This window comes from Colias eurytheme, chromosome 17 (assembly GCF_061535395.1).
Source record: "Colias eurytheme isolate Ceu_HAF_F1 chromosome 17, ilColEury1 Martin Lab GWU primary, whole genome shotgun sequence".
NCBI lineage: Eukaryota > Metazoa > Arthropoda > Insecta > Lepidoptera > Pieridae > Colias > Colias eurytheme.
In genome coordinates this window covers 7,151,690-7,177,969 of record NC_142996.1, presented here as the reverse complement: position 1 = coordinate 7,177,969, position 26,280 = coordinate 7,151,690, and the positions used below count along the sequence as shown (strand labels likewise).

Below are 26,280 nucleotides of genomic sequence, written 5' to 3'. Positions count from 1 at the left end.
CTACTGCGCAAAATCATCTACAAATTTTGGTCTTGGAATATATGCTTCCAGATTAAAATAGAAGAATATATTTCTTAGATAATATAGATAAATAAAATAACCTAATCGTATACATATTATTAAGTATATATAATAAGAAAAAAATAAGCTTTTAGTCATAATGCTCCTAAATTTTCTCCCATATTAAAATTAAGACCGATAAGATTAAATCAAGATAAATAAAATAATCTATCTATAAAAAATAAGAATATTAATAAAATAAAATGAACATGTAAATAAAAACTTACCCAGAAGACAGGAATATTTTCTCGACTTGCATCATGCTGAGTCCATAAAATTCTTTAACTCCAAATGTTTCAAAGAACTCAACAACTGGGGTCATTGAGTAGCAGCCGGCTAGCTCCGTCCGAGGGTAGTATAGAATGAAGGATAGGCACATTTCCTGTAGTCAAAGAAATAATTTATAAAAATGCACTGGAATGAGGTCTTAAATACTGTAAATTCTAAATCTTATAAACTTTTTTTCGGTAAATTTATCGATTGACTATTCAACACAAAAACATATTTTTCAATGCAAATATCAGCTCGGGATTAGTTTGTTCAACAAACCAATAAAAAACTATAAGTACAGCCTAATAGTATACGTATATATAGTAAGTAATAGTTATTGAAAGGATATAAATCGAGATTAACTAAGAAGATCTAGAATTTATATTTAAATACATGTAATAAATAGTATAATAACTAAAGATATAACAAAATTATCTAATACAAAATATAATTAGCATATAAACTGACCTGCGTAGCGGAATATCCACCAAGTATTGGCTTATCTCTGCTTGAACTATCGTAAGTGCATTCGGTGATAAGTGTATCGCGTTTGAAGAACCGTCGCCCACCCGGAACGATCCGGGATTGTTGATAACGCGCGTCGTATACGTTTTCCTGAATAATATATGGAAAAACACATGTAAGGGTTTTTTTTATTTATAGGCGATAACCTGGATTGAGTAGGTATGGTAAAAAATTCTTAAAGTTATGATCTTGATTGCTGAAGCCTGAATAACTGTTTTTACTTTTTTTTTTCTTTTTGGAGGGAAAGTTTGAATGTTATAAAAACTGTTTGCCCAAGCGCTAGATGGCGTTGTCAAATATCATGAAAAGGCAACTAAATAATAATTTTCTTTTGCAATAAGTGGATAACAGTAACCTTATGAAATTATAATTTGCGATACTAGGCACTTCTTGTGTTTTATTTTCACAAAATAACTTTTTTAAAACCGCCATCTAGCGACGGAATTAAGAATCATCCTAAAATTTTATAAAAGCGCCATCTAGATAAAACTACTGGTACTACAACAACGCGACACATTACATAAAACCTAGACGCTTTATGTTAATATATGTCATAAACGCTAGATGGCGTTAAAATCAAAATTACCTCTGATATTTTAGGAAGTTCCTCGTTTCCTCTAATGTGCTTGAGGGTGATTTTCCTAGCGGTACCGTGAGCGTGCAGTAGAACTGATACAATATTGATTCCTTCTTCTGGCATCGTCTGTAAAACAAAGAAATTTTTAACCTGTATACTTTTATAATTATTTTTTATGGCCTTATTATATGTATTTTATTTAATAAAAAATCGGGATCAAGTTTTGTGTCTCTACGTTCGATATAAGAGAACATTGAAAAGATAGGTACGTGAAATTTAAGGTTACAGTTTAATTATAAAAAGTACTTTAATTTTTACTCTATTGAAAATTGAAATAAATTTGATTCAGTTTAAGCTCGGTGCTTTATTGTGAGCTAAAGTACAACATAATGTGCTTATTTTATTAAGTGGCTTAAAAGCCCTTGACAACTATTTCCACTCAACCAAAACACATTTAGCAAAATTTTCATTAAAACCGATGCTTTAAATCCATCACTCTCCGTGATTGATGTTTAAAACGTTTATAAATTCCAATGAGAGAATTTCCCGATTATTATAACTGGTATTAAATTTAATGGAATTAATTTTCGGTTAAATTAAACAATTATAACAAGACGCTTTATAAATATGGACGAAATTGAAAAGACTATTTATATACAAATTTCTTAGAATTTGGGAGCGCGTTATATTACAGAGGGGGTTTGTAGAAAATAATCACGTGCAAAACTAATACCGACACTCCGATACCGATACCGAGTAACGCTGCGTCGTGGTTGCGATAAACTGGTGCTGATATGTATCGTACCGGTATATCGTAACTACAGTTATCAATATAAGAATAGTACTCACGCTATTAGTGCACTCCGGGCTGCATATACCCACGGTGCGGTATGCGCGCTGCTTCGGCGGTATCACGTGTAATACCGACACACCGATACCGGCACCGAGTAACGCGGCGTCGTGGTTGCGTAATACCGGTGTGTAGTGGATGCGGATACCGGAGTTGTCCAATACTGCAAAAAATAAAGCTTATATAAGTTTTGCCTAAGCCCTATGTTATACTTATTATAAATTGTTATAAATTCCCCTCGAAACATCGACGAAATATTTTGTTAACGTTATTTAAACAATACTAAATAAACGTTAAGAAGTAGTGGTTAAGTTTACCCTTAAGTAAACAAAGACCATGTCGCTTAGCTTAAAACGTCATGTAATCAACTTAGTGATTATGTCTTACGATAAGCACTACACAAAATTCTCAAACTTTACAGCCATATAAACATAAATGAAACATAAATCCGAATAGCTCTCAGCGATACAAAACACATTGTAATTATCTGAAAAGTACTCAAAGTTTAAGGATAATTACTTACCCTCGTGTAACGCCTGGTTATCATAATGAACCTCCAACATATAGTATGAGACGCCACCTCTCTCCCCTAGCGGAATCCCAACGTTTTCCGGCAAGAATTCACCTGCAAACAATCATGAACCTTATTAATAAGTAATACGATTGAATTTTAAATGATCTCGAAGGTGTCAGTAATGGATTGTTGTGGTTCTATTTAAGGAATTCAGTTTTCACATCTTGTCTTGAGGAAGATAAACTGTATTGCGGTTTATTTGTGCGATTTAATGAGGGCTGATTTTGTATACCTCATTGTTTGAATAATTACATACTTTAGTATATTTTAATCTCTTTGATATCTTTGTTATTATTATGATAGCAAAATCCTTTCGAAGAGGTTTAAAAAATTGTTCTAGCTATTTTGAAACCACTTTTAAGTAGGTATGTAGATGTAAGTGCACACAATATACAAAAACCATCTCATAAACTATTAACATAAATCTATATCTACATTACCTTTAGAACCCATAGCCCACGCGGCGATAGGAGTCACACATGTCGCCAATTCACCAGGCCTACTGGGCCCAAAGAAGCCTTCACCCTCCGCCCATTCACTCCACAGCCTTTTATCATGGTCTTCAGCACATTCATACAACACCATATGATGAACTGGAGATAGACTGTCCTTCTCTATAACTGGCTTGCCGTTCCTGATTGGTCGGCTGTCTATTAAGGGCTGGTAGCCGACTATGTGATGCTTCTTTGGCAGGTCTGGTGCTTTGAAGATCTTGCACCAGAAGAGGGTTGCCATTACGTGGGGGATTGTGAGCTGAAATTTGAAATAATGACTGTTGATAGAAAAATTAAAGTAGGGAGTTTTGTATGAATTGTTGTTATAAAGTGCTGAAACACAGACCCTTGCATACATATCGATTTACTGTATGTAATCATATTTGTGTAATGAATCGTCTTCATAGCCAATAGTGAGACAAATTAAACTAAAAATAGTTATTCTGCGTTAAGTATATGTTTCCTAGTTAAATATTTGTAAGTACAAGATTCATAATAATTTTAAACATTGTACGACGTACGTATCAGCCATATGAATACACGACTCGATTTAAATATTTAAAATTAAATAAACAGACTGATTGAGTGAGGCATTTTTAAAATAAAAGTACACTTCAGACGGCACGATTTGAATACACGATAATAATTATTCCTATTAATTCATTTAAAATTTAAAACACACTCAATATTCCCACGAAATATATTGAATGAAAAATCGTGTTTTCGCTCAGACGACACCGTCGTTTTATAATATAATTAACTAGTTTTTAAATCATAAATTGAAAAGTGTGCATTCATTGCCTTTTTTGCTATTAATTATTAATGAGAGGAAGTAATAAATATGCTAAATTAGCACGCAGGACGTGCTAGCTTTATCTTAGTATTCTTAACGTAATTATGTGAAAATACTAAATTGCCATGAATAAAGAACACGTTTGTCCTCATTATTCATTAATAATATGAATAAAATTGACAGTTCTTTTTATGTTGTTATACAAAAGGACGTTCATTGGAGCTTTATTTTCTTTGGTTGTATACCTACTAAAGACTAATTACTAGATATTATTAGGAAGGAAAATAAAGGAAAATTCTAATTAATATTATAAGAAATGCATTGAATTTATAGACTATTATGTGATTTTATTAATCGTTCTCTACATAAACAGAATACCGTTGTAAAAATATGTTCTCGTTTATTTTGTATAAAACATATATTTTATATGATATATTTTAAGCGTTTGAATTTGCATTGCATAGAAATTATTCATATAACTGAGTTTCGTGGGAAGTCAAAACTGCTTCGGCAATGAATTTCATTTGAGAATGTATTTTTATTTCAATTACAATACAATACAATAGATATGATATTTTAAGAATTATTGCTATTATGGGAGGTTAAATATTATATTGTATGTGTTTATTATCAATAAATAATAATCTAAGTATCACAATTTTTTTTTTACAGAAATTTAATTTAATTTCAAGTAGTTTCAACATAATACTAATTTCAATAACTTACATTAGCAATCCTGACGTCCCAATGTTTGAGCGGTACGGTGTCTGGTTTGGACAGAGGTTGCAATAACCTCAGTGGTCTGGTGCCGCTATTCACATGTCTGGGGAGGTCCCCATCGGAGCCCTCAGGGCCTAGAGCCCAGAGGATCTGGGTTGTGTCTTCCTGTAAAAAAAACATGATAAATTATGCGATTGATATGGGTATTGATGGTAATTGGAATCAGTACATAGTTATAGAATGAAGTCGCCGATATAGGCCAGATATTATGTGACTTACAAGAGAACACTACTGAATATGTATAAATTTATAAAGAATAGAAAAAATTCGATCACGAGGCGGGACTCGAACCCGCATCCTTTCGCGCCATTCCAGGGCGGATGCCAACTCAGTAAAGCATTTGAATGCCATAGAACCAAAAATATCAATTTCAACACTACTGAATATAAAATAAATTCGCTTTTCTCTGTCTTTGTTTATGTATGTTTAGATCTTTAGATTTCGCAACGTCTTTTTGATGCAGTTTTTTAATAGATAGAGTCGTTCAAGAGATGTCTGTTGCTCTGTAACACAAAACTATTGAACTGAACTGAATTCGCATCGCATAATTACGTGATTTAACTTTTATTGTGGTGAAGTTAGTATGTAATTAAAAATTTCACTTGCGTGTGTGTGTTTTCATACTTATGTATAGCTATCATTTATGGTGAAATAATGATTATGTGGCTTCAGGTAGAATATTAATTCCAATGGAGAGGATTTTAAAATTTATTGTCGCTTAGTTGGTAGGTTCTGCGCAAATTGGCGCAATAAATTTGCGCGTAATTAACTCTATCTGGCTACTTGCACCTTGCAACTGGATTCTTTTATATTTTAATGAATATAAAAGTGAATACACTAGTTTATCAAAAAGTATTTTGATACCTAGGTAGTCTACCTACCTACTATAATAATATAATATAGATACTTACAGGAATTCATCTAATTTGATTTTGAGATAGTATAAAATTAACTTATTGAAATAATTGTTATTAAATTATTACAATTTGCCTAGTATTCTATGGTCGTTGATATCAGGCATAAGTGAGTTAATGTTGCAGTGAACAAGATAAAAGAGAACTGAAACTGCATGATCGTCATATCCTACTGTTGTTACCTACTTTCTTAATCATTTACTTACTTAAAATTATGTCGTTTATAAACAACGGAGGAATTCTTATATGTTCTTATTTGGTATAATACTTACACCAATAACAAAGTCCTGTCGATCACACGTGTCCAACTGCCTCCTGAACTCCAGGGTGGTGTGGGTGTCATTCTGGTAGCCAGATATCAGCTCGTAGTTCTGCACCTCGTCAGCTACAGCTCTGTCTTCGAAGGTGAGGCCGTGACAATCCTAGAATAGTTAATAAACATTGTTAAAACAATCTTATATTATTGATGTAAGATATTTTTATGAAAATTGAAGGCACTGATTACTGTCTTTTGATATATTATGTAGGTACCTAATAAATGATGATAATCTGGTTCAGAAGATCGAGTAATGTTTTAGTAAATGTTTAAGTTTTTAATTAACTTTTTTTGGATTACAAATATTTGAAGTTGCTGCTAAACATTATTAAATTACGTTCACAATTAAATATCGGATCAGAATATAATAATTTGATATCCTCATAAGGTTTCGGGAACTGACAAAACAATCGTCTCTCATCAACTCTATAATTTAAACTACAACCTGTATTTAACAAGGGTTAGAAATTGATTTCATTTCAACATCATATCTACAAAGTAGGCACGGATATTTCAACTAGTTTCTAAACACAATCTAGGTAAAAAAAAAGTTACGGATGCGTGTCTGTGCAAAAAAGTATCGTATTCATACCGGTATTAGAGGAAACAGACTGTTTGATATATTTACGAGTGTAAATTAAATGTTTTGGTCAAAACATTCATTTATTTTATATCAGTTTCGTATCTAAAAATTTATAATGTACTTTCAAAATGCAGATGTTTATTTTTTATATTATGGTTAAGTATTATGCTTACCTAATCGAAATTATTCATCTATCATATTTTTTTATATCACAGCCATAAGTAATTCACCTTTATCAATCGTCTAGTCAAAGAGGAAGTTCTATACAACCCATTATTAAACCCACACTAATCTCACAATTTTCTCGATCCTTTATAACAAAAACTGTTAAAGGAATGTGACCTTTATCACGTACATAAAAGCACCCATGTTTGCGTAGCTATTCCGTTTATTTTTTCAAAGAAAACAGCTGATACGTTTTGAAAATAGTGAGGCAGATGTTATATAGGTGTGCAATAAAGATAAGTAATAATTCCACTATTTCTTGTTTTTTGTACAGCAGATGTCACGGCCGCACGTGCCGCTCCGTATGTGCGAGCACCTGGCTTCGCTCGCAAGTCGCCATACAGTTTCATTTACCAAATGTCAATGTGCCTATGCCCTTTGTTTGAGATACCACCAACTTTACGATGTATAAAATATCATTTCGCGTTGAAGATTTTTATATAGCGCGAAATAAAAACGTCGAGTGGCAAGAATAAATTTGTAAGCCCCTTTTTGCGAGCGATAAAAATGTTATGATAAAATGGATGAAATATTTTCGCTATAAGCTCCGTTCGGCGATGCTTAATTTAGCAGCTGATAAAACTGCATTATTAGCTGTCAGAATGTCTGTCAAGATATCTTTCGGCACTTAAAGAATTAGGAACTGCTTTTTGCAATTAGATACACTTCCTTTTTTAATTAAACACGTTTTAGTTTGAATAGCAACAATTTGCTATTATTTTGGCACGAGTATTCATTACCTACTAGTAATTAAGGTTGCATCACATAATATATTATATGCATAGTAGAGTTATTTAAAACAGACAATGAGTATAAAACAAGAATCAAGAATTACTACAATATGTAATAAAATTAAGTACGGCAATGATTAGCTCACATAAAGTAATTAAAGATAAAACTCTTGTGCATAATAATTTTTATTCAATTACTTTATTATTGCACCAATTATGTATCTATACAGAATACTTTAAGTGCTCATAAAACCGCATACAATTTACGATTAATACAATTTAATATAACATGATCATTTATACATTGTCCTTAACAAAAAAGCAAGCTGCAATTCACATCAAACTATCACTACATTTTTTTGCAAACCGGTTACTCAAAATCACAATTAAACCCAGGATGTTAATAAGAACAGCGCACCGTGGGAACAAAGCTTTCGTTCAATCGTAATCCAGTTTGGTGTATTTTTATAGGATTGATAAAAATCGTCGAGAATATTAAACACGATAGCGGAAGCCATGCAGAACGTTTTATTGGCACTAAATACAGATATGCATGCTTTGGGACACCTTTTATGATTAAAGTCGACTCGACTGCTTGTTGTATAAAATTTGTGCATTCAAATATATCGATATTTATTGATTGGTGGCTGCTATAGAACCTACTTATTTTATTAATATTGGGTATCAATGTCCTAGTCAGAATTTAAATTGCAAATACACATTAGCTTATGAAGAACGAGTATAGATTAAGTTGGAGGTGGATTTTGGCACCGATTAGCCTGGATGTAAAATGCATGAAAATTATTTTATGAAAGCTCGATAACGATATTATTTAAATTTCACTGTTTTATCAGAAGGACGCCACACATATGATAAAAGAGATGGTATGTTGTTTTAACTAAGGCTGCCTAAAGCGACGGATGTCCTCAATTCCTAGCATAAAAACATATTTTCATAAAACGATACAAAAACATGCGAGTATTTACAAAGTCTTTCTTACAATGGGATTCGGTGGCATGAAAGTAATGAGATAGGGGAATTTGCATTTTCTATTCTATTACCTATAGCAAAGAGTTAAATATTGTTTGAAATAAACACCAATCGTTTCCTGGTAATGTTCACTCTTCGTCGTGTTCGTACATTATTATATTTTCATTTTCGCCTTAGAGGAACATTGATAAAATGCTGCTGACACCACAGATTCGGAGGGTGATTTATTGTAAACAAATTTAATAACTTCTCAGGATATTTAGGGGTTTTAGGAGGTACTAGGTATACTGACACATAGGTGCACAAATATGTAATAAATAAGAATGGATATTTTATAAAGGACATTTTCTAAGTTATATGATTATTCATACCAACTATCCATGAATCCAAGCCACTGTGCACTGTTATCATAAATAATGTAAGGTAATCTGAATGTAGTAGGAATGTGAAAGTTAAAATGTAGGGTAACTTAGAAGAAACCTACCAACAAACTGCCCAAGTCCGCGCATTATCTATTAAAGCACACAGGACCATCTATTTTATATCATACAATACTCTACATCTCTATGGCTCAAACGGAACAACTTCTACGATCTTTAGAAAATATACCATTATCTTAACTCAAAACATCAAGCGGTTAAAAGTTGCATAGGTATTGAAACCGCAAACACGGCGGCCGCGGCAATCCTCCTACAATCGATTACCCATCTTGCCCATCTCTAAACCATGTCAGGTAAATTGTCTATGAACCTATTGCGTAAGAGCGGTCCCATTGTGCAATTTTACACCAGTACTGACGGAAGCATTAAAATTCCTTCGTCGCACACAAAAGAATAAGTTTTGAGAAACGTTTGATGGTTGGCGCATGTGAATCAAGTTCACAATGGCATTGATGTCAATTGCGAATGCTAGGTGTTCTCGGTAGACGATATGTGACGGTATCGAGGTATTTCAAACTTTCTACCTGAATTTCGATGAATGAATTGTATCTGTAATAATAAGGTGCTGGGTAAATCCGTGTGTGAATTTATTTGTGGGCATAAGCTATATCTTTTCTCTGTGGGAAGATGCTCAAAGCAATATCGTAATCGTAATAGATATGAAGCACTATAAAGCCAATATAAGAAATCTCCTCAATATATAAAAAATTAATCGTCATCTCGTCATCTGTTGCAACGATATCTAATAAATCAAAACACACGCATTACAAAAGTACTGTATAATATTTCAAGTAACTTTTTCTAATCCCACCAAGCATGCAATTAACTAAAACCGATATCACGTAACCCATGCAATATGAGCCCAGACCTTCGTAAAAGCACATTCCCAAATGTATTTATTAATATTACATTAATATTATAATCTAACGTCAAAGCTTCGATTCCATTTGCATTTTTATCGAAACGCTAATGTAACTGCTTAATTTGCGACGGAAGGTTTTAAGCATGTTTCATGTTGCATTTAATATCACATAAATAACAATTATGTATGGCCCAGGAGGGATACTTTTTACTCCATGTATGAGAATTAATCAACGTATAAAATTGATTAGCAATTCAATGAGAATACGGGATGTTGCCGTGTGAGCGTTAAATCATTAGTATTTCGGTACCAAATCCGTAAATCCTATCGGGGACATGTATTCATTTAAATTATGTAAATTCAATACACGGTTTACGTGTTTAGTTTTAAATATCAATATGGTTATCGTTTAAATTACATGTATTTATGAGTGATGGTAATGAATTAATGTGGGAACATTGCCATAAATTATTTGAAGTCACACAGTAGTCATTTAAATATCTTGGCTGCTGTTTTTTTCCTTCCTAATTATCACCAATTAGTTTCGTGTAAACAATATTAATTAATCTTAATCCAGTGCCTACTTATACCCTTGAATAAGCATATAATTATAAGAAGCGCAAAATGCACAGAGCAAGCAAAATGGCTTTTTCTGATCAGTGAAAAATGCTTATTCATAGATATTATATTAATAGCATAACGTTTGAGCTTTCATCTTTCTCTGTTTAAAATTAATGATATAATTTTTTATGTAAATCTTGGGTGGGATGGTATTTTCTACCTATCTAATATAAATTAAACAACATAACAAAATTGTCCCACTGTATTTGACGGTAGGTATTATGATAGCAAATACATTTTATATTCACATTTAAACGAGGCGCAGGTGTCTGTCCCGCATGCACCTTGCATCCGAATTAAGTACATTATGTAACAAACATTGTTTGATGGAATAATGAATGCCTACTTCTTTTGGAACAAGAGGTTAATACACGCACGATTAGTAGATATTAATATTGAATCTACAAAGCGGGATATTAAAATTTAAAGAAAAATATGTAATAATGAAAAACTATATTTGAAATATTATGAGCTCTGTGTTTATTATGGAAATTAGTACAAATAATAATATGTACTATTGTTTCCTATATATTCTGACAATTCCATAGTGATTAAATTAATTAAGCTAAATAATTAAAAATATACACTAAAATTATAAAAAAGCGCAGAAAAAAATTGTATGATAAGTATGAGTGTACGTATTTTTGGTGAACGTAGTTATTTTCTTTTACATTTAATTACCTACTTACAAATAAAATTATGTTGTTGTTAATGCTGATTGAGGTCACATTTAATAAAAATACCCAGCGCAATATTTATTGGAAAGCTGTACGTTAATAGACGTCCATTGTTCCAGGGAGTAAATTAAAAATATTTTAAAGGTTTTTATTTTCATTTCGCACTACAACTACAATATTTTAATCACTTTTGTAGTTCAATTTTAAATTTCAATCTTCGAACGTCGATAACAATTTTATATTTTTACAATATTTACAATGTTTTGAGTGAATTTTAAGTAGTCTTCACAAAAGGTCTGTCGATGCGTTTGTATAATGCAAGATACTAAAGTTTTCCACCGAGCATCGCATCAGCTATTTTCATTCTTATCACAAAGGAGATACGATTTAAATCAGCTTTGGCATTAAAACCATACAAAGTTCCTCGTATTGTATCGTATGCGAATTGCGAAGTTATTGATCTTTGATAAAGCTAAAGAATGCCAGGATTGATCATTAGAACGAGATTACGGGTACCGACTTAACTTTTTAGTCTCTGATGCGTTTATATGGTGTTTATTTATAGTATGAACGTTAGTCAATACTTCAGTATGTGGGAACGAGCCCGTCAATGTTCATTGTTCGGTACAGGCGACCAGATATTCTACGCACTAAAATTGTAGGACTTCCGTTGCGGTTTCTGATTTTTTAGCCGGAAAACCATCGCTTTGACGCTAAAGGGCTTTATGGGAGTATTAAAAGTTCGGATTTTATTTGTCTATTGGAGCAGCAAACTAGAAATGTTCACATGAATATGTGTATTTTGTTAGATTGTTATTTAATTCATAGTTATCTCGGACATAGCATGTATATTACGAGGAAAAAATGTTGATACCAATATCATCAGCTACTTTATTAAACATACATCTTAATTAATGCCAGTTACCTCACCGTGTATATATATTATATACGTAAATACTAAGTACAAAAATGCCCTTTATATGCCACAAGCTTACAAAGAGAATCGTCAACGAGCTAGAATTAGCAGTGCTATCTCCAACTCCACTTGAATAGCTCTTACATCCAATCGAATCCCTTAATCCTCCTATCATTCTTATACACATACAAGCTAGATACGTGGGAATCTATCACAGGAAGCCTGATTAGATCTATTTATAGGAAATGTCTATGTATTAATCATTCTGTAAACGTGTCACCTATAAGTGAGCTACGTGTACCTGAGTTCGTTTAAAATGTTGTATCACCAGGGGAATTTTAAGTGATACAAAAACAACGTGATCAGAGTAATGAACGTATCAAATACAGAACAGATTGGTATTCAAAAATTTGAGATAATGTTGTTTTTGGACATTTTGCACACGTTAAAGGTTAGGTTATCGTGTTGGGAGTGGATTGTGAATTATTGGTTGTATATTATCACCTTTTTATGATGCTGTTAATGTATCAGATGGATTCTTATAATTTATTACCAATATTACGTATCCAGAATGTATTGTATTGTATTTATCATCAAGTTGCATTCAACAACGATTCATAGAAATGTATGCAAATATTCTAAATAAGAATTGCAACTATGTAGTAAAAAAGCAGAAGTCCGTTATTGTGTTATTTGTGTTGAATCAAATTGATCAAAACACAATCTTCTATTTAAAAATAAATTGTAGAGAGATTTCGATCAAGTTCTTAAAAAAAGAACGAACCAAAAAGCAATCTACAGTAGGTTGACCTCCTACTTATTGTTAAAAATAGAGTCGTCATATAAATATTGAGAATATTAAAGGCGATAATGAGGCAATAAAATGAGCACTAAATTTTACAAATGCAGACCAGACTGCATAGAGATGACTCAAATTACAGTTTCTAGCTCTTACAGTTTCGCAATAAAATATATAATAACCAATGAGACAGATTAGACCGTGGGAATTACATGTGATTTTGAAATTAAAGATTTTTAACGGATTTTAAACGCGATTTATTCATTATATTATTTGCCTGTCTCCCCGTGACCACGCTCGCTGCAAAGTCAAAAATCGTCGGGAAAATAATATGATGAATAAACGGGAAAATAATATAATGAATAAATCGCGTTTAAAATATTTTCTAAATGTATAATACTCGCGTAAAATCAAACACTAGAAAATACAATTACATGTGATTTGAATACATTTGATGCAGATGTTCAATGCTTCGATATTAAGTAGGTAATTCGTGATGATATTTTGAACGTGTTTCTCTTATAAATGCTAAGTAAATGTTCCGTGAGAACGTCTTCAGTGTAATGTAATATTTGGCTTGAACTATTGTTTTTGTACTTACGATAAGTTTAACAAATTCTAGATTATTCGAAGATTCCGCTTCGTATTTGGCTGTTTAGACTTTAAGAATATCAGATGACATTATTAAACAAAATGGGTATAAATTGTATTCAAGTCTAATAAATGTTTGCTAACAATGTTAATTTAGCTCGTAGCGTGTTGAAATTGTGTTTATTTTAAGCAATATCACAGTTTGATCTTAACAGTTATTTACAAACTAATATATTTCAACCTTTTAGCTCCTCTGAGAAAGGTTTGAATTTATAATAATTTATAAATCGTATTCCTATAAAATATGTTTCAAATTACACATTAATAATGTTGATCTACTTATACTCTACAATACATCGTATTTCATTAAAAAAAACTTGTATACCTACCTAATAAAGAGTGAAGCTACCAATTTTCTATGACAAATGAAGGTAAAGGAATTTTTATGACCACTTATAGGAAATAATTTCAGCGTAGGTCGCGATGCCCGTAAGCTAGCGCGTTAAACATTTGGTTCAATAAATCGATTAAAATTTTTCTTCGCTTCCTGTATTAAATTGAGAGCAATAAATCAGTACATACTCTTATTTGGACGGTTTAATGTGAACATGAATATTGCATTTGGGAACATTTTTAATTAATAAGTATTCATTTTTTATGGATACGTAGAATTAATGTATTAAATTGATTTATGAACGTATACCTAGATGAAAAAAATACGATTCTAGGATCAAATATATTTCACGTCCTTAATGTAAGTATAACATTTTTGTCTTGCTGTAAGTACTAAGTAGGTGCCTAAATATTTTATATTCTAATAAACTGAAAGAAATTTCAACAAAATAAATTTTTTATATAAAAAAAGGTTTTTTTATTCAATTCCAACTTGACATAAAGAAGATGTATCACAACAATGAGTCACTGTACGTGATTGTACTTTACGACGCGATTGTACGGAGAAGCTTTAAAGTACAGTCGCGCATACAATTCATAGCATTGGGAATTCCCAAAGAATGACAGCGCGATGGGTACAGCCGAATACTAATTGCCCTTATTTCGTATTCTAAATTACGATAGCCGTGGAACGAACTGGAATTTGACTAAATAAACAGTCGCTTTATGAGCTTCTAGTTTTCAAACATAAAACTTTGAAAACATTTTAAATTACGTGAGGATAAATTAGTTTGAATATAAACCTACACATTTCATTTATGCGTAACCATTTTCTCTACTTAATATTACATATCAGTAGTTTATAGTTCGTCAAATATTCCAAACGTAAATTATTAAAAATAGTCTAAGTATATCAATCAACTTCAATACAAGCTTTACTAATTTCAACACAGGTTATTTTATTTTTTTTTATACATAAGCTCTAAGCTTTTCAATACGACTGTACTCAGAAATGTACAGGATTCAAAACCGGACTGGGCAGACTGCATTGTTACGTAATACCTACAGGATATGTAGGACTATCCTGTACATTGAAACAGGACCAAACAAGCGTAATTAAATACACAATTATTAAATCGATTAATATGAATTGAAAGCATTAAAATTGTTTTATGAAATTATGTGGAACTTAATCGCTTGTTGGAAAGTACTCGTATGGAAAATTATCATTGTTTTGTTTTGTTTAATGAATGTGTTAATGTTTTTAGTAAAATGCTTTTGATTAATATTATTTGTTCTTCTTGAAAATGAGGTACAATATGAAACTAAGTTTGAATGTTTTCTATTGTAATTTGTATTGGAAAGCACACTAACACAAATGAATCGGATTTGGGCGAATTTTTTCGAACTTACCCGGCCTAAGCTTACTTTCGGCAGATATTAAACTAAAAAGCAGATGAAACAAAAGCGAGCTTCTAATTAAAATGAAGATCAAGACTTCTTTTATAAAAGATTTTAATATGAGCAGTGCAAAATACTTTTACGGTTTCATATAATTCAAATAACAAAAGAATCTTTGTAATTAAAGACATGTGAGAAAAATTACAGGAATTCCCACATTCATAACTACCCAGATACTAAACTTTTGTAGTCTTTTGTTAAAACTTGATGTATAATAATATATCTAATCTAATGCATATACCTAGAGGAAAAATACCTACTACTCATATTTTTGTATGTTAACTTGAAAAATAATTTTAGCATTAAAATTAGCGAACTTGAACTAACTTGAACTTGAACTATTTAACTTATTACAATCTTACAATATTGCAACTGAATTTACCCGGGTTGAACATTTACAAAGAAAATATTACAGCTGCACCCACCACCCACAAAATCATCAAAATGTTTTTGCACTGCCCTATAATTATCATTTAACACATATCAATGTAGACAATAATTAAAACTCGGCCATATGTAAAACAGTTAAATTCACGTAAACATTCCTGAAATTGAAAGAGCAATGATATTATTCATAGACGCACACTAATAGCTCGAAGACCCTAATGGTTTTCTGATAGCATCGATTCCTAATCGTCCCCGCTCTGCTTCGTCATACTTGACGTAATTGCTATTCATACTATAGATGTATGTTTGTTTGTTACTTTAATAGTTGGTATAACTAATTGCTATTTAAAAAATACGAATTGAGAATGTTATTCGTTTTTAGGGATGTCTCTCTTTGGAAGACTACTAGTTATCGCCAAAATCTTTTTTATATAGCACATGTGACTCGTGACTTGTGAGTGACGCTCCAACAATTCACAGATATCTAACGACACCGTACATATTAAAAACCTCCAAAACCTCTTCATCTTTTCCTACCTATAAATTCCTATCTATGGTTGTTTTTAAATAAATTACAATTTATATACAAAAGCTTTGCACGAGATGTTCAAGCCAAAAGATTGTGCAACACTCACGTTATTTAAAACCACAACCCAACCTTTGTCATTAGATTCTTGTATTACATAATGGTTAAACAATGGCAAGTTAACGCTGTGTCAACGTCCACGCATCGAACCGTGGCGGTTGTCAACTCTTAGCTTTGTAATGGGCCCTCTTCACAATGTGCAGCGTTGGACGAGTAGAGGCAATCACGATAGGTGTAGGTGAAGCGGCCGTCATTGTAGATGTTTATGTAATGGCAACAAACATAGACGATCATTTGTTGGGCCAACGTTGCCCATTGTGTAGAGGGCCCATAATATCATGTTTGTAACAACCACCATTCTATTGTTTTTGACGTCAACATGTGGACATATAGTTTATGTTCTAACAAGAAAGTTGATCGTTACGCTCGCGATCACGGTTTTTAAAGTATAATTTTAATTTGCGCTTTTTGGAGCAATTTGGAAGTTCGATTGTATTATTTGGTCCATGAATGTTAAAGCGGTTCAGGAACGTATCCAAATTTTATGTATAAATAATGATTTCCTCAACTTTTGAACCGAGTTAATATACCTAATTTGGAACTTTTTTTCTAAAACAAATCAAAGTATAGTAGAGCATAATTTGATAGAATAATGATATACAATATAATATATATCAATTAATGTACAAATTTTACATGATTTACGATATAAATATAAATACTTAAATCTGCTATTCACCAAGCGCTCCTAATAATACTGCTCTATGTTCTGGAGTATCTTCTAACCCTTATAAAATACATACTACGGCCACTGGCCGTTTTTGGTCCAAGAATATTAGTATAATCCTCTTCTAGCCAAAGATAGGTAAGGGTTGTGGATTCAGCCATAATGATTAAAGAAACAGAGCGAGTGAGATTCAAAAGGATCTTTTGTAGCAGGCACTTAATCGCAAGGTCCATTCAGACCTCGCATAGTCTAAATTAATACTAAGATTTTCTCTATTACAGTATGAATACCTTGTTTAATCTAATCTTCGCTTATTAAGTCCTAGTCTCTACTGTAAGAATTTTAATGAGAAAAAATGTTTTAGAGCTTTTTAAATTACTGAGGAAATATTTCGACGCACCTAGATATCGTTAAAATTTAAAAACAACCAACTAGAAAAGTAAATTGATATTTTCCGATACGACAAAATCTAAGATACTATTAATACCTGCAGTAGATAATTTTTACTCGAAAAACGTGAATGAATTTGTGAAGTTAGTAACTCAATATGATCCAATTTGAAAATAAAAACTCAAAAGTTAATCCCATAAAGCGCAGTTCATTAGGCTTATTTTGGTTTTTTGACACAAAAAATAGTAGATATTGGATTACTGTAATGTTAATAGCAGTTAATTCGATATCGGAGCAGTGGGAGCATAAATTTAGGGCCGACCGCAATTTATCAAGCCCTTGAGATTTACTATGTGCGACAATATTTATAATTTACTTTTGGTAATCACCTCAAAAACGAGGCTTGTTTATTAAAGTATTTATTTATGCATAATTTATAATCTTTAAATCTTTGAATAAGATTTTCGTAATTACGTTAACATGTAAATTTCAGGACCTAAGGGTACCTACTTAAATATTAAATACAGTAGAGATTCAATAATTTTCATTTTTAATGTAGTTACTAATTGTATAAAATAAGGATTTCTATGGTTGTGTTAAAAGTAAACTAGAGACCTAACTGATTTAAATTACAATTAAATCTAGCGAGGGTGGACGTTAATGATACACAGATAAGTCTAGCTTAGTTCAACTCTAGGCTGTAATCTTATTGTGATAAACGAAGCTCTTCCTATATATATAGGAATTACATACATACATTTTTTGGTAAAAGACTAAAGCTAAACGACCAAAATTAGATAAGTCTAATAAGTCCTTTGAACTCATTCCTGATACCAGAAATAAGCGTATCTATTGTAGAATCTATTACTTATCTATAAAAACAAACTAGCATTTTGTAATATCCTAAAAAAGAGTGCATAAAAAACATCGACAAACATCACCGAAAACTCGAATCAAAATTAACATTGAAAATCAAGAACGTGCACCGTGAGACCAAAACAACAGGTGCACCGAAATATAAATATACGTATAAATATATGCTTACCAAAAGCTGAGCGTTGCCGTGCCTGTCGTCCACCCAAGCGACGACCAAATCCGCTCCTCTCATATTCCTCGCTGAATTAAAACCCAAGCCTACGTAACCACGTGTTTTCGCTTCCAATCTAAACGTTATACTCGAATCCGTGGTCACCCATCGCAATAAAACATCCCCATTCTCGTCCAATCGCTCCGAATGCGACCATATCAAACTCGATTCGTACGATCTTGAATCAAACGATTCCCTCCGATGCCGCGTTCTATATTCGTTCACTATTCGACTCGTTTTTTCATTCTTATTTTCCGTCTGTAGTAAGCCCAACGCTTGCGAGTTCTGTGTGGGATTCCTTGGTAATTCGTTCGGTTGGACGTTTTGCTTGTATCTCGGCAGTTTCGCATCACATAAAAGTGAAACGCTTAAAATAAAAAGAGCTTGTATGTTCATTTTGTTATTGTTTCTTATCCGAACATCACTTTCAGAGTACCTGCAAAAAAAAACAAACATTAGCGATTTCAGAACACGATTGTTGATAGTATTTATTGTTATTTTATATCATAATAAATTCTTAACAATACCTAGCGAAAGCCTAATAAAAATACATGTAAAATACGTATAAAATTCCTTGGTTATGAAATATTTACGACAAGAATTTCGCGAAAGTTGAGAACTTTTAAGACGTTGTAAACGCAATATTTATATGAAAAAATACGCAAATACAACGGATGAGCCTCGTAAAAAGTTATTTGCTTTATTCGAGGAATAAATTCAGCGAATTACCAGTAATTGTTATCTTGTTGACAAAAAGTTGCAATTATCGAAATTTAAGGCTTTGGGAGACAATTTATCGGATAAAGCTCGAAGAATTCCGGATTTATAATATTTTTTATGTGGTTTCGAGATGTCGTACAAGGAACGAGGGGTGAACAAAAAACGGATCGTAAAAATGTTGCACGGACCATCAAACTGGTACTGTTTCCTGTTTAGCGCATCCCAACAAGAAACTTAAAGACCTTCGTCTGTATAATATAATAATGTTATATAATCTCCACCTTTTTGTTCAACGCTATTTGTAGAACAATTATTGAGGTTACGTAATCTGAGAAGGATGATATTCGAGTTAAATTCTTTTAATTATTTCAAATGCGTGTAGCATAATTTTGTATAATTTCCAGATGGCAATTTAATTAGGTAGGTACCTATCTAAAATATATAATGTATTAATAGTCTCTGAATGAAGTACCTAAATAGTAAACAAATATAATTATTGTTCTAAATTCTTTCTTTTTCTGTATTTTGACGATTCAAAAGCGCTTCTAAACGAAGTCTAGTTCATCGTTGTTTGAGTTTAAATTTATGCGAAAAATAAAGAAAAAACATATTTTCGTTTAAAGACGAGGCTCCATCACTATAATTTTACAAATGAGAATGATAATCAAGTAACAAAAAACCGTAAAAGGTTATTCTTTAGATGTAAATTAAATCAAGAAAAAGACTAAACTCATTACTAATTGGCAAAAAGCAGCCCGCTAAAACCTTAACCGTGACCGGCTGTCAAGGTAAAAAACAATAATTTAAAATGCAAAATTTTTAATTTATTCCTAATCGTAACAGTTATGTTTGTTCGCAACGGATGTGAGATTGTTGCAACTTTATGATATCATTAAGAAAAACTATAATAAATTTGCAATATTGAAAATAATTTTAAGGTGAAAATAGACTTAAATAATAATCACATGACATTTAAAAATTTAATCTCGCAAAAAAAATAAAACTAAGAACATAATTTTCGTATAATATTCTGTCATTACTGTTTAACAAAATGTTTTTTTTTTTTTGTTATTGTCCGCTTATAAATTCAAATTTGTTTGTTTTAACGTTATCAATTTGCATTTAAAAATATTCAAAACTAAACTTAAATTAAATATTTTCGACACACGATATTAATGCAGGATAATTAATTATCTAGACAGCCTCACGATTCACAAAAGAGCAAAACCACGCAAAACGTTGGAATTCTACAAATTACTTTAATGCTAAACAAAATTGCCGCTAATGTGACTTATATGTTAAAGATCTCTCTAATTATTAAATATATTATACAAATGTATATAAATATACCTTAAAATGTTGTAATAAAGATACCAATAAATCTTGTCAAATTAAAATGCATCTTACAAGCCCACATATTTTATTAAATAAGCTATACCTACGTCGTATGTCAACGAAGAGTATTTTTCATGTTCTTAAAATGTTCCTAATAATATGTCCAATATAATGAATATAATATTTAAATGTTTTACTACATCTAGTTCTATCTGTAAAAGCACCCCGTTGTTTGAATAAAAGTGTATCAAAATCTAATTGACTAAATTAACAGACAAACAAACCGTATAGTTAGTAAAAGTAATAAATTTATAAAGGATACAATTCTGGCTGTCCCTATTAAATATTCAAGGCACAAAAGATATGAGAATAAGCGAATATGATACACAAACACAACCTTCGAACCATCTGCGAACGAACACCTTTTGAGATTTACGAGCGTATCACGGAAACATTCGATTCAATATTTATTTATTGCTAATTTAATATCTATAAGTATATATCGTTTAATAGCGAAACATTTGTAAATATTTTTTTCATATTTTCTAAACATTCATTAAAAAAAATGACATGATAATGATGATATTTTGGATATATGTAGCTACATACGGAATGATAGTATAGAATAAAAAATCGAGATCATATTGTTATAATATGATGAGCTCAGGGAAACATGAAAATGTGAATCGGTTTTATTAATTATATACAACCACTAAACTTGTATATTAAGTGATATAAAATTTAACAATCGCTTATTAAAAACATGGTTTCTCAGTTCTATTAAAGTTCCGTTATAGTCCATTGAATGAGTCCCTCCAAGGGGGGTCTAGAGTGCGTGAGTTAGTAACGTAAGATGTTTCTTCGGAAACATGTTAAGAGTCCCTAGGTAATAAACATACTAAAACCCCGGGACACTAGGAGGAGCCCCGGAGTGGGGGGAGGGGGGGAATGGGTCCATTTTTTCATTTTTCGCTTAAATCTCAAAAACGGTACATGTTAGAGAAAAACTTTCAAGGAAAAGTTGAAAGGCCATAAAATTATCTACAAGTTGTACCTAAATCATTTTTTCCTATATCCTACCGTTTCTGAAATTCTGAGTTATACGCAGTAAAACATGATTTTGGCTCAAACAATTTCCACATCAATCGATCAAAAAATATTTCTTTCTTCCAAAAAACTCAAATGTGCAACTTGTGACCGGTACTGATAGATTGCTCTTAATTAGGTCTATAATTGGTAAAATAAACACATTCCTCCATGGAAGCCTTTAGGAGGAATCGATTGTCAAAATATTATATTAGGGCAGTTTGAGTTACTGAACTTGGTCTTTTTATTTTTTTCTTCCAAAAAACTCAAAAGTGCAACTTGTGACCGGTACAGATAGATTGCTTATAATTAGGTCTATAATTCCTAAAAATACCAGATTCCACCACGGAGGCGTTTACGGGGAATTGAATTTTATCAGGGTAGTTACGATACATGAACTTTTTATTTTTTTTCTTCCAAAAAACTCAAAAGTGCAACTTGTGACCGGTACAGATAGATTGCTCATAATTAGGTCTATAATTGATAAAAATACCAGATTCCACCATGGAGGCGTTTACGGGGAATTGAATTTTATTAGGGTAGTTAGTTAAAAAGTTCAAGTATCGTAACTACCCTAATAAAATTCAATACCTCCTAAACGCCTCCATGGTGGAATCTGGTTTTTTTATCAATAATAGACCTAATTATGAGCAATCTATCGGTACCGGTCACAAGTTGCACTTTTGAGTTTTTTTGGAAGAAAAAAAATAAAAAGTTCAAGTATCGTAACTACCCTAATAAAATTAAATTCCCCGTAAACGCCTCCGTGGTGGAATCTAGTATTTTTATCAATGATAGACTTTATTATGAGCAATCTATCTGTACCGGTCACAAGTTGCACTTTTGAGTTTTTTGGAAGAAAAAAATAAAAAGATCAAATTCAGTAACTCACACTACCCTAATATAATATTTTGACAATCGATTCCTCCTAAAGGCTTCCATGGAGGAATGTGTTTATTTTACCAATTATAGACCTAATTAAGAGCAATCTATCAGTACCGGTCACAAGTTGCACTTTTGAGTTTTTTGGAAGAAAAAAATAAAAAGATCAAGTTCAGTAACTCAAACTACCCTAATATAATATTTTGACAATCGATTCCTCCTAAAGGCTTCCATGGAAGAATGTGTTTATTTTACCAATTATAGACCTAATTAAGAGCAATCTATCAGTACCGGTCACAAGTTGCACTTTTGAGTTTTTTTGGAGAAAAAAAATAAAAAGTTCAAGTATCGTAACTACCCTAATAAAATTCAATTCCCCGTAAACGCCTCCGTGGTGGAATCTGGTATTTTTATCAATGATAGACCCAATTATGAGCAATCTATCTGTACCGGTCACAAGTTGCACTTTTGAGTTTTTTGGAAGAAAAAAATAAAAAGATCAAGTTCAGTAACTCTAACTACCCTAATATAATATTTTGACAATCGATTCCTCCTAAAGGCTTCCATGGAGGAATGTGTTTATTTTACCAATTATAGACCTAATTAAGAGCAATCTATCAGTACCGGTCACAAGTTGCACATTTGAGTTTTTTGGAAGAAAGAAATATTTTTTGATCGATTGATGTGGTAATTGTTTGAGCCAAAATCATGTTTTACTGCGTATAACTCAGAAACGGTAGGATATAGGAAAAAATGATTCAGGTACAACTTGTAGATAATTTTATGGCCTTTCAACTTTTCCTTGAAAGTTTTTCTCTAACACGTACCGGTTTTGAGATTTAAGCGAAAAATGAAAAAATGGACCCATTTCCCCCCTCCCCCCACTCCGGGGCTCCTCCTAGTGGCCCGGAGTTTTAGTATGTTTATTACCTAGGGACTCTTGACATGTTTCCGAAGAAACATCTTACGTTACTAACTCACGCACTCTAGAACTTTTTATTCCATGGACTATTAATTACACACACCACACGACTCGCAAAGTTGGTCGGAGTGCAAAACGATGCAACTGTCACGAACTAAACGAGCTTTTTTAACTTAAATTATAAAAGAGTAAATATAGTTTTATCAAAATACAACACACAGTAATAATTTTATTTAATAAATTAGTTATGTAATAATTTATAAACTACATACATGTGTTCATATGTGTATTTCTTATTATAGGTACTCATTTATGTTACGATAATCTAGAGACGAAATTCTCCATAAAAAGTTCCAGAAAATATTAAGTTCTCATGAGACATCCAAAAACATCTTACTTTAGTACGCGCTTAATTAATCGTTAACTTTATAGCAGGAGAAGGAAAGAAGCATGCGGGCCATATATTAAACGTCGCTCTTTAACACGCAATATCAAAGGAGCAGGTGTCTTTTTGACCTTCACTTTAAACTAATGTATGTTTCAAATGCCATGATTGGTTAATATGTCAATGCGCAATTGGCAAATAGAGCCAAGACGTTCATACTGTAAGCTATGTACTACGAATTATTAGATTATGATTCTTCACGCTCGTAGTTGTCACTCTGCTGTGGTTAATAACCTCAACCAAGGGAATGCAGCTAACAATTTTCGTCACAAATACGTTGACTTCGAGTTTTTCTGACCGACAAAAAGTAACTAACGGCTCGATTCCCAATAGAATATCGCTAACCACTTTTTGTCTGATTACTTTTTATCACATTTTCTGGGACAAAAACGATTGCAATGGAACAAGATAACAGGTGATTATCCACTTATTGGACGGAAGTCGAAACCGCCGTACGCCTGTGCCCAAAAGAATATTTTGAATAAAAAAATCATAAAAGTAAGTGAAGCGTCACAAATTACTCTCGCGTTTCCCGGAGAGCACCTAGACGTGCATCCGTTCTGGATTATTATAGCTTATTGAGTTTTTATAATCAATATCGGTTGCTGGTTACGTCTTTTTATACGGCAGGAAGGCAAACGAGCAGAGTTAATGTTAAGCGATGAACATACCATGAGCATCCGCAATTGATATCGCTAATCGATCTCGTTTATGACAAATCCAATAATTTACTCTTTTGTGACGAAAAAGTACTTGTTCGCATCTATTCAAAGTTAAGTGAGGCAGCTCAGTTGAAAATTTTAAAATGGAATTAAATTCATTATAGATTTATTATCCTGCAATACCTATCTAACTAAACCAACTAATCATTTTTTTTAAATACAAATATCAAATGAATATCAACTAATAATAAGTCATATCATATTAAAGTAATCTTATATATAAAAATGAATCGCAAAATGTGTTGGTAAGCGCATAACTCGAGAACGGCTGAACCGATTTCGATAATTCTTTTTTTATTATATTCCTTGAAGTACGAGGATGGTTCTTATGTAGAGAAAACGTAAATATGTACCACGGGCGAAGCCGGGGCGGACCGCTAGTAGAGTCTATTTTAATACTTATATCGAAATATTCCGTTCCGTGCGATTCAGTCATGTTATTAATATTGCATGTATGGAACACGAATAACCAAACCTGGAATTTCAATTACTTATCCATATCGATATATATATCGATATTTCATATCGTTGTCACACCACTAACGGGTTTGCAATGTGTCGATATCATTAACGCTTGATGGAACTTTACTAATCAGCGTGGATAATCTGTTTTGAATTTAACAGAAATTATAACTAATTACAATATTTTACACGTATTTATTCAGGTGGGAAAATTCATGTTTACTTTAGTTATTAGCAATTTATGATTTATATTGGGATATATTTAAATAACTATAAAACAGATTGGACAATGAATACTTAATAGTTAATACTATTTTTGGTAGAATTTTATACTTATAGAAAACTTAACCCCCCGAAATCTCTGCTTCGAATAAGATTAGTTCTTAGCAGAATAATAAATAACAGTAAAGCAATTTACATAAATATCTACTACATATCTAGTTACCAGATAAATTGAAGATTTTATTAAATACTAGCGGTCCGCCCCGGCTTCGCCCGTGGTACATATTTATGTTTTCTCTACATAATAACCACCCTGGTACTTCAAGGAATATAATAAAAAAAGAATTATCGAAATCGGTCCACCCGTTCTCGAGTTATGCGCTTACCAACACATTTTGCGATTCATTTTTATATTATAGATCTGTCTCAAAGCACTGTATTCGAATGGATAAATTTGATTTCGTACAATATATACGAACTCCGCGATGCTGAACTTTTGAAAGTCATTGTTATATGCAAATTGTGTGCATGCAGCTTGAATTTACAAAATAAACACGATTTCATATACGATACGAGTATAAAATATGGTTGTATGGGTGGTATGGACGAAAACGTTTGCGAGAAAGTAATTTACTAGATGTAGAGAGGTCAACGTCTTGAGTCTTGACATAGAATATAGAGAAAAACTATAAGCAAAATAATAGCAAAATCTACTCGAAGAATACTCAGCCTTACAAAATTGGATAAATGTACAACACAATGATAGGTTTTTTGAATGACAAAGTTCACGATCTTCATACTTTCACGTGTATTTGATGATCTAAAATTTGTATAATCATACAATTTATTTTAAATAAGTTCAAAG

General features: G+C 32.0%; 1 protein-coding gene across 1 annotated transcript in view; it reads right to left on the bottom strand.

Moving 5' to 3' along the window:
- The window catches only part of LOC149901296 (MOXD1 homolog 1-like), a 61,607-nt gene that overhangs the window by 4,889 nt on the left and 30,438 nt on the right, over window positions 1-26,280 (bottom strand). Inside the window, exons 2-10 of the mRNA XM_090111511.1 lie at window positions 18,578-19,055; window positions 6,110-6,259; window positions 4,870-5,028; window positions 3,297-3,609; window positions 2,806-2,907; window positions 2,282-2,445; window positions 1,442-1,558; window positions 799-945; window positions 288-442 (exon numbers count right to left, since the gene is read on the bottom strand). Coding sequence (XP_089967637.1) covers window positions 288-442; window positions 799-945; window positions 1,442-1,558; window positions 2,282-2,445; window positions 2,806-2,907; window positions 3,297-3,609; window positions 4,870-5,028; window positions 6,110-6,259; window positions 18,578-19,015 — 1,745 coding nt within the window. The 5' untranslated portion in view covers window positions 19,016-19,055. The remainder of the gene's footprint in view (window positions 1-287; window positions 443-798; window positions 946-1,441; window positions 1,559-2,281; window positions 2,446-2,805; window positions 2,908-3,296; window positions 3,610-4,869; window positions 5,029-6,109; window positions 6,260-18,577; window positions 19,056-26,280) is intronic.